Source organism: Gopherus evgoodei, chromosome 15 (assembly GCF_007399415.2).
Source record: "Gopherus evgoodei ecotype Sinaloan lineage chromosome 15, rGopEvg1_v1.p, whole genome shotgun sequence".
Classification (NCBI taxonomy): Eukaryota; Metazoa; Chordata; order Testudines; family Testudinidae; genus Gopherus; species Gopherus evgoodei.
In genome coordinates, this window is record NC_044336.1 from 14028038 (window position 1) to 14042712 (window position 14675).

At 49.5% G+C, this 14675-nt stretch overlaps 1 protein-coding gene across 3 annotated transcripts in view; it reads left to right on the forward strand.

The window, feature by feature from the left end:
- The window catches only part of FBF1 (Fas binding factor 1), a 33533-nt gene extending 20917 nt beyond the window's left edge, over positions 1 to 12616 (forward strand). For all 3 annotated transcript variants that reach the window (XM_030534426.1, XM_030534427.1, XM_030534428.1), the window contains 14 exons: positions 734 to 781; positions 910 to 1065; positions 2840 to 2940; positions 3461 to 3667; positions 4345 to 4452; positions 5231 to 5370; positions 6085 to 6203; positions 6550 to 6672; positions 7685 to 7870; positions 8680 to 8856; positions 9745 to 9882; positions 9990 to 10128; positions 11360 to 11490; positions 12380 to 12616. In XM_030534426.1, coding sequence (XP_030390286.1) covers positions 734 to 781; positions 910 to 1065; positions 2840 to 2940; positions 3461 to 3667; positions 4345 to 4452; positions 5231 to 5370; positions 6085 to 6203; positions 6550 to 6672; positions 7685 to 7870; positions 8680 to 8856; positions 9745 to 9882; positions 9990 to 10128; positions 11360 to 11490; positions 12380 to 12463 — 1857 coding nt within the window. In that variant the 3' untranslated portion in view covers positions 12464 to 12616. The remainder of the gene's footprint in view (positions 1 to 733; positions 782 to 909; positions 1066 to 2839; positions 2941 to 3460; positions 3668 to 4344; positions 4453 to 5230; positions 5371 to 6084; positions 6204 to 6549; positions 6673 to 7684; positions 7871 to 8679; positions 8857 to 9744; positions 9883 to 9989; positions 10129 to 11359; positions 11491 to 12379) is intronic.
- Positions 12617 to 14675: the final 2059 nt, after the last annotated feature.

Genomic DNA, 14675 nt, shown 5'->3' on the forward strand with positions numbered 1-14675 from the left:
GGCAACCTTTCAGAAGTGCTGTGCCGAGTCTTCATTTTTTCACTCTAATTTAAGGTTTCGCGTGCCAGTCATACATTTTAATGTTTTTAGAAGGTCTCTTTCTATAAGTCTATAATATACAACTAAACTATTGTTGTATGTAAAGTAAATAAAGTTTTTAAAATGTTTAAGAAGCTTCATTTAAAATAAAATTAAAATGCAGAGGCTCCAGACCGGTGGCCAGGACCCGGGCAGTGTGAGTGCCACTGAAAATCAGCTTGTGTGCCACCTTCAGCACGTGTGCCATAGGTTGCCTACCCCTGAGCTAGACCATTTGGGTCCTTTTCATTTCCTGCCCTCCATTGTGGGTGGCTGTGTTTTAATTAAAAGGAATTGATCTTGTTACTCCTGAGCCCATCTCAAGCAATAAGACCAAACTAAAGACCGAGTCTGTTCCATTGCCTGCTCTGGGGCAGGTGGGAAGTCTCCTGTCCTGCCCATGCTGTCTTCTGGGACAAGACCCTTTTGGAGGTTTCCTAGAGAGAGAGAGTCTTCTGGGAGGAAGGATCCAGATTTGCGGTGGGGTAAGATCAGAGAAGGATTGGCAAGCCTAGAGGAAGGGTGCAAAGTAGGACCAGAATTAATGGCAGCCATTGTAGGGGTTTCCCAGGCTCAGTAGAGTTAAGATGTTCCCCACGGGGGTGGAGGCCTTTAGGAGGAGAAGGTGGCTGAGCTTTTCCTTGTTTGATTGCAGGTTGCCATGTCTGGGGTTCCTCTCCAGCAGATTCCATTGCCACAGCAGGTGAGGACAGGGCATGTCTTCTGCAGAGGACACTGCATCGTGCTGGGCTGACAGGGTGCTTCTGCCACTCTTCATTCTAAGAGGGCTTGGTTTTGTTTCTCCCACCCCTCGGTGCTCTCCCCTTGCAGTTCCTGCAGGCCGAACCCCTGGCCCTGAGCTTGCTGAATGCCAGTGAGTACGAGAAGAGGCTGGTGACTTTGCAGGCACAGCTGAAGGAGAATGTGGCAGGGCACCAGGCAGAGCTGCTGAGTGCCCAGACTCGCCTTGCTGAGCTGGAGAATCAGGTGAGGGACCCAGCCTGCTGGGCTGAGGGCAGAGGCAGGATTGGCCTCTCTGTATTCACACCAGTCTTCCCGCTGAGGCCAAACTAGGAGTGATCGTACTGGGCTGTGATAGTAACAGTTAGGAAGGAAATACTTGGGCTCCAAAGGGCAGCAGGATTAGGGGTGCCAGAGACGTGGTTCATCCCTGCCCAGAGATAGGAACTGGGTAGGTAACAGAAGGTCAGCCTGCTGAGGGCCGCAGGGAGGGCTCACAGAGATGTTCTAGCTGCACCCCTTGTAGTAAAGCCTCAAGATTCCTGCTTTCTGTGCACACCTGCTGGCTGCCACCCAGTGAGCTACCCCTGCACTAAGGGTGAATGCTGACGTCCTCCATGTGCACTGGTTTGCTCTGCAGGGACCTGACTGCAGGCCAGCTGACATCCCACAGGGTACAGTCTGGACTGTTGAACCACTGGGTCCCTTTAACTCTCCATCCCAGGGTGCCTTTTACGCTGCTTTGCTAGTGATAAGCAGCCTCTCCAGGTTCTGCTCACACACAGCCATTACAAGGAATGCTCTCCCAGCCACTCATGAACTACATACAAGGCAAATTCCCCAGCCTGGTGCCTCAGGAATGTGCATCTGGCACTGCTCAGGACCCCCACCCCCAAACAGTGCAAGCTCGTGAAAAGTCCGTTATTCCATCAATGGGAATGATTATGCACCAGCCTTTGTTCACCTGATTGGAGATTCCCCAAACACTTCAGTCAAAACACACTGGTTTAGGTAAAAGAATAAAACAAGTTTATTAACTAAAGAAAGATAGATTTTAAGCGAATATAAATGGTAAAGGCATAAAAGTCAGAACTGGTTACAAAAGAAATAAGAGAAATACGCAAGCTATTTCCTGACCTAAACGTTACCAAGTTAAATCAGATTTGAAAGCAAAAGGATTTCTCTGACCCAAAACTTTCAGCAGTCCATGCTGACTGGAAAGCCTTGCAGTTTGGACCACTCCCCCTAGTTCAATGATGGGTCTTTGTCTTTCAAGTGATCTTGCTGCCATGAGTAGAGATGGAGGGAGGAAAGGTGGCCAGATGCCTTTCCCGCCCTCTTATATCCTGACCCTTTTCACTGGAAAAGTCCTTGCTCGTGTAACCCCGGTCATCAGCGGGCGGGATCGAACCTGGGACCTCCGGAGCTTAGTACACGAGCTAAAAGCCAGCTGGCTGTTCGCTAAGGCTGCAGAGCAGACTCATTGTATCTCTCTCTAAGTGGTCTCGGTGTCACTAGAACACCACACCCAGGAGGTGTGTGGGTTACACTGGGACATAGAGCCATGCAGTTCTATTGCGTATGTGCCCTGCCAGCTGTCCTTCAGGTGAACTGTAAATACTTTGTTTATAACTCTCCTGCTGGTGAATTTCTAACTGAACAAGTAATGGCCTTTTAGCACCTACCTGGTGTGCCTTGGTCTTTGAGAAAATGGTCTCAGGAAGGAACTGTTCCCATTACATGGCATTAATTCATATGGCATCAAGTACTACAGTACCCAGTTACCTGGAACTACAGTATATTTCAGTAACAATCCATAGCTCCACGTACAATGCTGATACACACATTTTAACATGACAATGATGTGCAGTAGATTATGCATTTTCAAATGATACCTCACAAGGCATACTTTGTACACAATATATCATCATCCTATAGAAGTGGTGAGCATGGGGTACAGTGTCTCACCCCAGACAAGAAGGGTCTTCTTTAGCCCATCTTGGTGACTTTCCACATCCAGGTGCGGAAGCTGGAGCTGGAGAGGAATCAGCAGAAGCTGCTCCTGGAGAGTCTACAGCAGCGTCATCAGGAAGACTTGGAGCTCATTGAAAATGCACACAGGTATCGTGGGCCTACACCCCACGTACATGCACACCAGCAACATGGACCTTTGCCCCCACACTCAGGATCCTGCCTGATGCACAGCTTTCCTGGGGTGTGTAGTGCCTCGCTTACAGCACTTGGCCCAGCTTATAGTTGGAGCAGGGGACCGGGCATCAAGATGCTACTTCCAGATCTCCTACTGACATGCCGTGTGACTTTGAGCACGACACCTCACACCTCTGTGCCTCAGTTTCCCAATCCGTAAAAGGGGATTTTATCTCCTTTGTCAAGTGCTTTGGGATCTAGTGATGAAAAGCGCTACATATTATATAAACAAAAATATAAAGAGCTAGGTATTATTATTTATTTACTATTAAATCAGCAGCAGGCACCTAAACTGGCACTTAAATTAGGGTCCTGCATTTGAAAATTGACCCCTAAGCATCATATTTCAGATCAGAACCACCCATTAGTGCCCCAGCCCATCAGTCACTGCGCAAACAGCTCTTCCAGCCTCCGTGTCTCTCCTCGTGGGCAGGAGCCGTGTGAAGGTGATGGAGGAGTCTTCCCGGCAGCGCGAGGTGAGGCTGCGGCAGGAGAACGAGGAACTGGCGGCGCAGTACCTGTCCCACTGCCAAAGCGCAGAGCGGGCCAAGTTGGAGCTCCTGGCACAGCAGCAGCGCAGGCTAGCAGAGCTGGAGCAGGAGAAGGTCCAGGAGGTGGAGAGGCTGCGGGAACTGCAGCGGTAAGGAGGGTTAAGGGGAGAGGACAGCCAGCCTGGCGGGGAGCATCTGGGGTTCAACATTATTCACCTCCCAAAGGCGCTGAAGCTCTTGGAAAGATATTCAATCCGTGTCTGAGCAGATGGGAAAATGGGCCTGGCCGGGATCATGGTGTCAGGAAAAGTCAGGCTAGTGCAACGGTGTGAAATAACCCCAGCCCTGGTAGGAAGTGATTAAAGGTTTGTCCCGATCTCCTGAGTTATGCAGCTAGCCACGAGCATTTGCATGTGTTTGTGAGGAGGCTGAGTGCTCTCATCGGCAGGCAGCAGGCCCCTGAGCACAGGCTTCACTTGGCCCACATCACCCAAGGCAGGTACGTGTGGAACTGTCACTGCAGGGCACAGGGACTTGCACCGGCATAGAGTCCTTTGGGGTTCCCGCCCATTATCCTCCCCTCTCCACCCATGCCTGGGCAGGAATCAGCAGGTTTCCTCTAGAAATGAGTTGTCTCCCCGAGCTTATCCAGTGACCTTCCACCATCACCCGCAGCCAGGGGCCGAGATCAGCCGGCTGCTCCCATTTTCTGGGCTCTTGCTGTGGCAACGAGGGCCGTGTGTCTGAGCACCGACTGCGGCATAGGCTGCAGGGAACGTAAATAACTAGACATGGTTAATGGGCTCCTCCCCTCCGGATCCTACAGGGCGTCCATTCTGGAGATGCGCAAAGACCATGAAGAGCAGCTACAGAGGTTGAAACGACTGAAAGATCAGGAGATTGACGCGGTAACCAGTGCTACCTCCCATACCAGGTACCATGCCACCCAGCACGGCCTCCTTGCCTTGCTCCTTCAGCTCCCCACCCACACCACGTAGACCATGATGGAGGTTGGGTTCCTCTTCCGGTTCTGAAGAAAACAACAAGCAGCCGAGTAGGTTGCTTCTTCCCTTCATGGCTCGGAGAGTCTCTGAAAAACAGAGCTGCTACAGAGCTGGGATGCTCTCTCACAGCAAGCTCCATAAACCTGACAGCCTTCCATGGGACGGCTGGGGAATAGTCACACGCACTCAGACTAGACAGTCACAGTGGTCCCTTCTGGCCTCGGCATCTATGGGCACAGTCCCCAAGCAGGGATCTGTCTGCAGGGAAAGGTGGGGCTGGGGTGTTGGGTGGATCCCAACCAAAGGGAGAACACCTGACACTGGTGATGTGTTTGCACAGAAGCCACTGACTCAGCAAGTAAATTGCCCTCACCACCTCTCAAGCTCTGTCAGTCAATAAATGAGCTTTGTTTACCCCTGAGAAAAAGCAGCTCCTGTCCGTTGGTGCTACCAAGAGGAGGGGTTAACTGAGCAAGAGAGGTTCAGGAAAAAGCTATTGTATCCACTCAAGCTCCTAGGCAAGGTGGTGCGTATTTATTGCCCAGGGACCCTGCTGCAGAAGCCACAGATTGGGCTCAGAATCCAAGGTTTTGTTGTAAAGTAAAACTTTCTAGCCCCTCGTCACATGAGGATAATGTTGAAAACATGAACCCAGTGTGAATCGATGCAGCTACCACATAACTGTGGCCCCACCCCTTCCTCTTGCAGGTCTCTGAACGGCGTCATTGAGCAGATGGAGAAGTTTTCCAGTAACCTGAGTGACCTCTCCTATAAGGTGGAGGCTACTCACCACAACACGTCTCAGGAGCTTGAGATTGGAGCCCGTCAGCGGGACGAACAGCTCAGGGGTACCTGCTTTTTATTTTTTCTAGCAATCACAGTCATGATTATTTATTACAGTAGCAGTTATGGGCCCCAACCTCAATCAGAGTCCCACTGTATGCACACACAGTCAATGCCCCAAAGAACTTACAGTCCAAAAGGAGTTGTGTATTGTGGAAGCATCTATGAGCCCTAATCATGGACCAGGCCCCATTGTGCTAGGTGCTGTACAAACAGAGAGCAAGATGATTCCTGCCTCATTTACACACAGGGAACTGAGGCACAGAGAGAGATTAAGTGATTTGCCCAAAAGCACATAGGGAATTGGTGGCAGAGAATTGGACCTAGATCCCTGTCCAGTGTCTTAATCACAAGATCATCCGTCCACTCCGGCAGCTGTTCCCATTTGTGGCTCTCCTACGCACTCACCTTTCTGAAAAGAACAATGCCTTGTCCAGGGCTGTACCTGAGCAAGACAACTATGCCAAAGATCCTCTGTGCTGAAAGTGTCTCCCCGGGAATATCCTGTAGCGAGACTACACTCCCAGACAGACAGACAGGTCACTTCCCAGCTGTCGTAAACCAGCGCAGTACCATTGGAGTGACACTGATTTAAACCAGCTGAGGATCTGTCCCTGCAACTTCTTTTGTAAGACGGCCATAATGGTGGCTTGTGCTGGACTGTGGGATTGGCCTGTGAATGGCTGCAGTTTGCTGCACGGTGGTTTTTCTCCCTTCAGTGCTGCAGGACAGACTGACACGACAACAGAGGGACATGGAGGAGGAGAGGAGCCGGCTGCAGGAGGTCATCGCTAAAATGGAGGCCAGGCTGAGTGAGCAAACTCGTCTCCTCGAGCAGGTGATGCGAGGCCGACAACCTGTGTCTTCAGCCTCTGTCTGATAATGGCTCTGACGGGGGGCGGGCCCTGCATGTTCTGTATCCAATATGAGAACTCTCCTCAACCTTCAGACAGTCAGAGTGAGAGGCCAGTTTTTTTCCACAGGTGAAAAACTGTCTCCCTGCTTGGTGGGGAAAAAATCAGGGCAGGGCCTGAACCTCCAAGGCTCAGGCCCTGCCCTGAAGTCAAAGAAAACGGAGGTGGTGGTGGGAAAATATCTGCTTCAGTTTAAGGCATGATTGTACCATAGGTTCGCGTAACCCATGCATTGCTTTCCCTCTGTCTGCTGTCATCTCTGCGCTCTAGGAACGCTGGAGGGTGACAGCAGAACAATCCAAAGTGGAATCTCTACAGCGCTCGCTAGAGGAGCAGCGGAGGGTGATGACCCAGCAGCTGACCATGGAGAGGGAAGAGCTGGAGCGGGCAAAGGTCCGGTGTTGTTATGATGGTCTCAAGGAGGAAGTGTTCCCATTATGTAGCATTCATTCAGATGGCATCAAGGCCAGGAGAAAAATCCTTTTGCTGGAGGACAAAGGGCAGGATGGAAATAAATCCCCGTAGAATTCAGCATAGCTCAAGGATATTAATCTAATAGGAGTAGAAGATTTGGGGGCAGGAAGCAGTTCCACTTGGAGATTAACCACTTGGGGCTTCGGTGAGGCATCACAGTACCCTACGCTTTACTTGGCAATAATCTTGGCCTCCTGCTCAGTCAGAACCATAAGCCAGCATGTGAGCCTGTCAGACATCACTTGTCACTCTTGGGCAAGGCACATGTGCTCCTGGAGCTCGAGCATTTTGTGTTTGCTGGGGTAGCACCTATCTGCTCTTCCCAGAGATGCGGCACAGCAGTCGACAGTGTGAGTGACCGAGGTGGCGTTGGGATGGCATGAGGTCAGCAGGAAGGTGGTAGGCTTGTCCAGGTTTGGCATACGGTTGTTGCATAGAGTAACAATGACACACACTAGGTCACGTGAGCGAGAAAAGCCTCAGATTGTGGCTGAAGGCAGGAAAATAATGTCAAGTGGAGGGTACTAGTTTCTCGGTATTTTTAAAACCCATTGCTGTAACGTTCCCCTCCTGAAAAGCACTCCTGTTTAAACTCTGTAGATGTTTGATAGAGACTTCACCACAGGGTAGTGAGATCTACTGTCACTACCTCTGCTTCACTGCCGTGTTGTGGGAACAGTGCAAAACTCTGCCTCAATAGTACAAAGAGGGGGTTCCGCTGTCTAGGTACAAGAATAATACCCAGTTCCCAGGAGCAGCAGCAGGAATCTTAGTAGCAGGAATCCTTTTCAGTCTGAAGAGCAGCGTAAGGATCTCCTTTTTCACTCTTTCCTGATGGAATGGGTACTCTCTCTGTGATCTCAAGCCAACCTTCCCTACATCTCTCTGGTTTGGAGGACTTGGTTGCATCTCTCAAACTTTGCTCCCACAGAACGTCTTGCTGGAGGAGCAGAAGTCGGTCATGCAGAAGTGCGCAGAGGAGCGTCGAAAGCTCGCCATGGAGTGGTCGGAGTTCCACACCCAGCAGAAACTGAGCAAGGAGCGGACAGAGCGTGATGTCGACCGCGCCTTGCAGATAGACTCCCAGAGGGAAGGGGCCATCATGACCCTGGCAAAGGTACCCCGGCGAAGCATATTCCCGTTTCAGTCCGTCAGGGCTTGAATTCAGCTTTGTCAGCTGATGGGCTAGAGCAGCTGGACAGAGCTTCGCTGACATGTTTCCTCTCCAGCCACTCAGTGATTCCACATGGTAACGATGTAAATTCCTTCCTGCATCTTCCCCACCTCCGTGTGGTCCCTGCTCCACCCCCTTTGAGCATCACCATGAGGAAATCCCTCTCTCTCTCCAGGTATACAGATGATGGCAAAGTAAGAGCAGATCTGATTGTCGGAGTATTTTATAAATCACTGGGCGGTGACTAATACTATTACTGCCAACAAATTACCATTATTGGTGCATGTTCTTGGCATCAGGGACGTAGCTGCCGGGGCAGGGAAAGGAGGAGTGCAGTGCATGGTGTTCTCTCACCCCCCTAGCTGAGGGGTGGTTGAGCAGCACAGCAGTCTCAGTGTAGCACTTTGCCTGTAACATGTGTTCCTGCTGTAGGAAGGAGTTGTCTATAGGGGGCCATGGAACCCTGAATAATGCAGGCAAAGGGAAACCTTCCAATCCTTCTTGTGACTGGCCCAGATTCCTGAGCCAGCTGTTTTGTCTGGGCAGGGCAAAGGAAACAACCTGCACGCTAATGCTTGGGGACCTTCCCCTGCACAACAAAGCCAGCGCTCTAGTAAATGTACAGCAGGGAACAGCCCTCCAGTGGGCCAGGAGTTTGGGGGGGCTCTTCTATCACGGATCTCTCTGAGCACTTGGGATGAGTGCTCGGGAGAGGAGCCAATATAGAGCCACCATTGATGCTCTCTTCCTAGGAACAAGCGGATCTGAAAATCAGGGCCAGTGAGCTGAGGGCTAAGGAGGAGCAGCTGGCTAGAGAAAGGGAATCTGTGGAGCAAGAGAGGCAGGAGCTGAGGCTCGAAAAGGAACGGCTTAATGCGGCCGCTTTGCACGTCAAACAGAGGGCAGAGGAGATTGACAGCATGAGCAAGGTAGGAAGGACAATGTCTCCTCCTCTCTTAACCCCTTGCAGTCAGTGCCCCCACAATCCTTCCCCATTAGGATCCAGGAAAGGCCATAGAGGAAGTGGAGGCCGCAGTGGTGCAAAGACTTGAGAATGGGACTTCAGTTCCCCGTTCTTCCAGTGACATCCTGCGGGTAAGCTTGGGCACCTCAATTATCTCTCTGTGCCTTGGTTCTCCCTCTGTGATGGGGGAGAGCGATATCCCTCTCCCTTGATAAAACATGTTGGGATTTCTGGCTGAAGAGCTATAGAAGTCAACAGCCAGGAGCGATGGTTCTTTACATGAATGTTTGTTAGTGATTTAGCACTTTAAAAGAAAAAAGGGATACAGAGACCTACTTCATAATACAAGGATCTGTGTGTCTGATCCACAGTGGGGGAGGGGGAGGAGAGTACCTGGATGGCTCTGGAGGTAGGAGATTAGATACAGAACCCTCCACCTCTGACAGAAATTCAAATCCAGACCAAGTCCCTGGCAACCAAGAGCCATTCCTATCTGGTGGCTTTTGGGTGGCCTGTGTGAAATGAACTTGGTCTCACTAGAGTTCCCAGTGGAACAAGCCTTGGCAGAGGAACCATGGAGATGGAGCCACCCACTCGATCCTTGAGAGATCCCCCAGATCCTGGATGAGATCCATGAGTGGGGTGGCCTAGGGGAAGCTTGCCCTGCTGCTGCACCTGCCTTACTAGCATGGTGGGTAAGCAGAGGATCGGAGTGTCCAGGATGTCATGGTCTATACAAAATGACCCGAGGTTTCCAGAGGCACGTACACGGCTCTTTCTCCTCCCCGCTGGGTGCCGTCACACTCTTGCTCCCCCGCCCCCCACTCACTCTCTGTGTTGCTGTGTCCCCCAGCTGTCCTCGCAGAAGTACGAGGAAGGAGAGAGGGCCCTGCTAGAGGCGAAGAAGGTGGAGTCAGAACATCGGACAAGGCTGTGTACCGTACAGCAGCGGCTGGAACGGCTGAGGCAGCAGGAGCAGCACCTGCACCAGGCAATCAGATCCTCGCGTTTCCCCTCTCGTTTTTTTTTTCTACGTGCCGCAACATGCCAGACCCTATTAAACCAGCTTTTCTCCCTTTCTCTCCTCGGGCGGGGTAGGAGCGCCAGAACCTGGCTCATCAAAGGAGACAGCTTGAACAGCTGCGAGAGGAGCTGCCAAACAGCCCGGTGCAGTTCCTGACCAAGCCCCGGGTGCCACACCCAGATGTTCAAACCAAGAGCCTCTCCACCACACACTGTAAGCTGCTCCTTCACGCCAGCCAATAGAAAAGCTCTTGAGTGGTTGTTCTCAGTGATTGCTCTCTGTAAATACACCGGGGGGAAGCCCAGGAAGGAAGAAGAGCTATTTAACCTAAAGGACAATGTTGGCTCTAAAATAAATGGGAATAAACTGGCCATGAGGAAAGTTAGGCTGGAAATTTAGAAGCAGGTTTCTAACCATCAAAGGAGAGGGGTTAGGGAACAGTCTCCAACAGGAGGAGTGGAGGCAAGAAACCAAACTGGTTTTCAGGTGGAGTTTGATAAATGTATGAGCAGAACAACATGCCGGGGTTGTCTGTGATAGCAGGTTACTGGACTCAATGACCCTAGAGGTCCTCTCTAGTCCCATGTTCCTGTGAGCAAGGAAATGAGAGGAAAGGCTTGTCTACGCTGCAGCTGCTACAGTGGCGCAGCTACGGCACTGCAGCTGTGACATTGTGGTGTAGACGCTCCCTATATTGACGGAAAGGGGTTTTCCGTCAGCGGAGTTAATCCATCTCTCCAAAAGTGAGTCGCTAAGTCAACAGAAAAATTCTTCTGTCAGCCTAGCCAGGTCTACACCAGGAGTCAGGTCGACCTAACTACAGTGCTCGAGGCACGACATTTTTCTCAGCCCTGAGCAACATCACTGGGTTGATCTAATTTGTAAGTGTGGACCAGGCCAAAGGGACAGCACCTCCTGCATCTTCATCTCACAGAATGGGCAGGGCAGCTCTCTGGCTTTCAAAGGATAAAGACCTGAGTCGAGTTCTGAAGTCGCCTCTTCACAAGAGGGATCTGGGCTTATGGTCCAAGCAAGGGATTGGAGTCAGGAGTCCTGGTTTCCATTCCTGGCTCCACAACTGACTTGCTGCATTGGACAGGGAAAATTGGTTAACTTCTCTCTTTCCCTTCTGTAAAATGGGACTAATGAGTTGCCTACTCCAGAGGGTTAATTAAATGTTTAAGTGCTGTAGGATCCTTGCATGAAAGAGGCTATAGAAGTGCCACATAATCATTATAATTAATCCCCACAGTTTCCTCAGGTCACAGGCTGGGAAGAGGGACTGCCATACTCCCCCAGGACATGAAAACACGGACACAGCAATAATACTAGGAAAGCTTAGTGGGTCCAACTTCCCTGCCTCCCTCTGAGTGTCTCTATAGAATACACCGATGCCCCACATTGCTCTAACCCTGTATTCTGCACTATTGTGCTTTCTTTGCAGATTTCTCCCCTCCTGTTATTGACTTACCTTGGCACAACTCTGGCAGAATGGGGGGCGCCCAGGGCACAGCAGGAGCGGTACCTGCTGAGTTATATGCCAGACTAGTGCTGCTGAAGCACACAGCTGAGCAGGTAAGATGAGGTTCCGTAGCATTTGCTCAGATGTAAAAGGGACCCAACCTCAGGTCTGCTACTGAGCTGGGTTTTGGCTTTGGCTTGGAAACCATCTGGACTCTTCCAGGAAGAGAGACAGCGAGGGCTCAGTGCCACCTGCCAAGGGATGGGTCTTTATCTGAAGGTTGTTGCTGGGCAGTAAAGCTGTGCTGCGCTGTGCCGCAAAAGGGTCATTTTAGAGAACAGACATCCTGGTGTTTCCCTGATACACTTAAAGCAGAAGTAGATAAACAACAGAAGCAATGACCGTCATAAATTCTTGGCCAAACAGATCATCAAAGCTTCTCATTGGCTTGTCCCACTTGGGCTGCTAGTTAACAACCTTGGTCACCACTGGAGTGGGGTGTATGTCCTGCTTCAGACCCAGTTTTCTGAGATCCTCAGATGGAAGGTGCTATATCAAGGTGGTTAATGCCTATTCTTTTGGTGCTTGGTCCTACTCTCTCCAGATTCTCCAATCACTCACCTGCTCTTCCCCCAACACCCCTGCATAATTGGAATTCTGCTTTGATTCCTTAGAATCCTCATGTTCCTATCTAGGAAAGAGAGGTTATTCAGGTTGTCTCTATGGATCCCATTCAAGGTGCACATGTACCTCATGCATTCCTTAACTGGGATCCACACAGACAAGACATTTTGGAGAACCACAGTTACAACAAAGTAAGTAACTGTACTTGCTGGTGCACTTACCTGTCAAAGCCTAGGCTTTGACTGCTTCTGATACTTACCTTATATGTCAGTTCCCAAGACAGTGATTATCTACCAGGCATGTGGGCATCTGTACTCTACTCTCAGGGAGTTCCGGCCACAACCAGTGATGGCCCTTCCCCTCTCTCTCTCTCTGCAGGACCGGGATTTCTTGGAAGATGAGCAGTTCTTTCTAGAGACCCTGAAGAAAGCTTCCTACAACATGTCATCCCAGACAGCATGAGGAGTTTAGATCCATGTGCAGCGCTGGTTGAGCTGGTGTTTTTTACGAAGACGATGGGAGATTTTTTAATTTATAATCTTTTTTAAAAATCCAAAAATGAATGGCTGGAAAAATATAAATAGTCAGATACATTCAGTCAGGCCGCAGCTAGTTTTTAAAAAAAAACAAACACAAAAGCCTTTGCATGTGAATTTTTAACTATGTCTGACTGAGAGCCCTACAGCCTAAGGTCTTCCATTACTTCAGCTGTGAACCCTTCAGAGCCTGGATGGTCTTTTCATTATGCCCATCTCTCTCTCTCTCTGTCTCTCTCTGGGTTTTATGCTGTCGCCTATCGCCATAGTGTTGAAGCACCTTCCGCGTACAACAGCCTGGCAACAGTGAAGTCCTTAGGTGTCTCCATGGAGTCACTGGCCCATGTGAGAGCACCTAGCGATCTGTACACACACCACCAAGAACAGGTGCAGCATGGGCTGAACCACTGCAAACTTTCTATGTATTGCCCTGCTGCAATGCCTCAGTCATGACCAGCAGGGACCACCGAACACCATTGCGCCGCTCCTTCCCCAAGGCCCTGCCCCTTACCCTGCCCCCATTTACTCCAGCTCCTCCCCTTCCATCGCTCGCTCGCCCCCACCCTCACTCACTTTCACTGGCAACCCTATCCGCTGTACCATGGCCGTGTCCAAGGCTGGATGGTGAGTGATAAGGGAAGAATGAAGGAGACAAGAAGGAACCAAGTTTTCGTGATTTAGGAATAGTTCACTTCCACTGCATCTCAGTGTCTTTGACGCTGTGCTCTCTTCCCTTTCATAGCAATCATGGGCTTGCAACCTAACCTGACCCGAACCCAACAACAACTGACTTCAAGTGCTAGTGTGACACTACCTGGCGGTACCCAGGGGTGTAAGGCATCTTGCTACCCTCTGCCCTTAGGATGACGAAGCTTGATTTGTGCCAGAGGGTCAGCTTCCCAACCCTGGCCAAGGGCAACAAAAGCACTTCCTTTTTTGGTAGTGAAAATAAGTAACAGTTTATTTAATGAAATATAGTCATGTAGTAACAAGTAGAAGTTTTGGAAGCAAATGGTTATCTGTAAAATAGGGCTGTTGATTAATCGCGCTTAACTGATACAATTAATTCTTTTCTGAGTTAATCGCAAGTAAAAAAATTAATTGCAGTTTTAATCACACTGTTAAACAATAGAATACCAACTGAAATGTATTCAATATTTTGGATGTTTTTCTACATTTTCAATTATTTGATTTCAATTTATAACACAGAATACAAAGTGTGCACTGCTCCCTATATTATAATTTTTATTACAAATATTTGTACTGTAAAAATGATAAAAGATAAAGTATTTTCAACTTACCCTGTAGTGCAATCTCTATGGTGAAATTAATGTAATTGAAATCAAGATATTTGAAAATGTAGAAAACATCCAAAAATATTTAAATAAATGGTATTCTATTGTTTAGCAGAGCGATTCATCACGATTAATTGTTTTAATTGATTGACAGCCCTAATGTAAAATAAAATCATAACCGCATTCTAGAGCCTAGACCGCCATGGCTAGTTACTGTCATGTCTTATAGTGTTGCTCACCGACATTTTTCAGCCAGGTAGGCAGTGTGCCCTTTTTCCTCAAACAAGTCACATATTCAGCCTGTCTCCTCTGTGAAGGGTGTCTTTCTGCACCCTAAGTTACACCACCTACAGTCTATTGCAGTGGTTCCCAAACTTGGTTTGTGGCTTGTTCAAGGCAAGCTCTGAGGCACTTTGTTTACGTGAGCGTCCACAGGTGTAGCTGTGGTTTGCCATTCCCGGCCAATGGGAGTTGTGGGAAGTGGTGCCCTGACCCATTTGGAACCACTGATCTATTGGCTTTACTTATTAAGAGGATCCTCCCTGCTGTTTTTCCTGTGTGCTCCTTTCTTGTCGACTTGACAGTCTCTTTAGTAGCATCAGACTCAGTCAAGCAAATAGACTTACAGTCTATACTGCAATACATAATGACCAGCCAGAGAGACAAACAATTACTCCCCTCTGCTGGTCCAAAATCTGCTTCTCACCTTCTGGTGGCCTGTTTTAACTTACATATCGTAAGAATATAGTTTTCAGTACAAATACCTCTTAACTATCCTCCGTACATGCAGTTGAAATGATTATGGTTCCCAGTGGGCTACTGGCTCTCAGTAGAGACCTTACA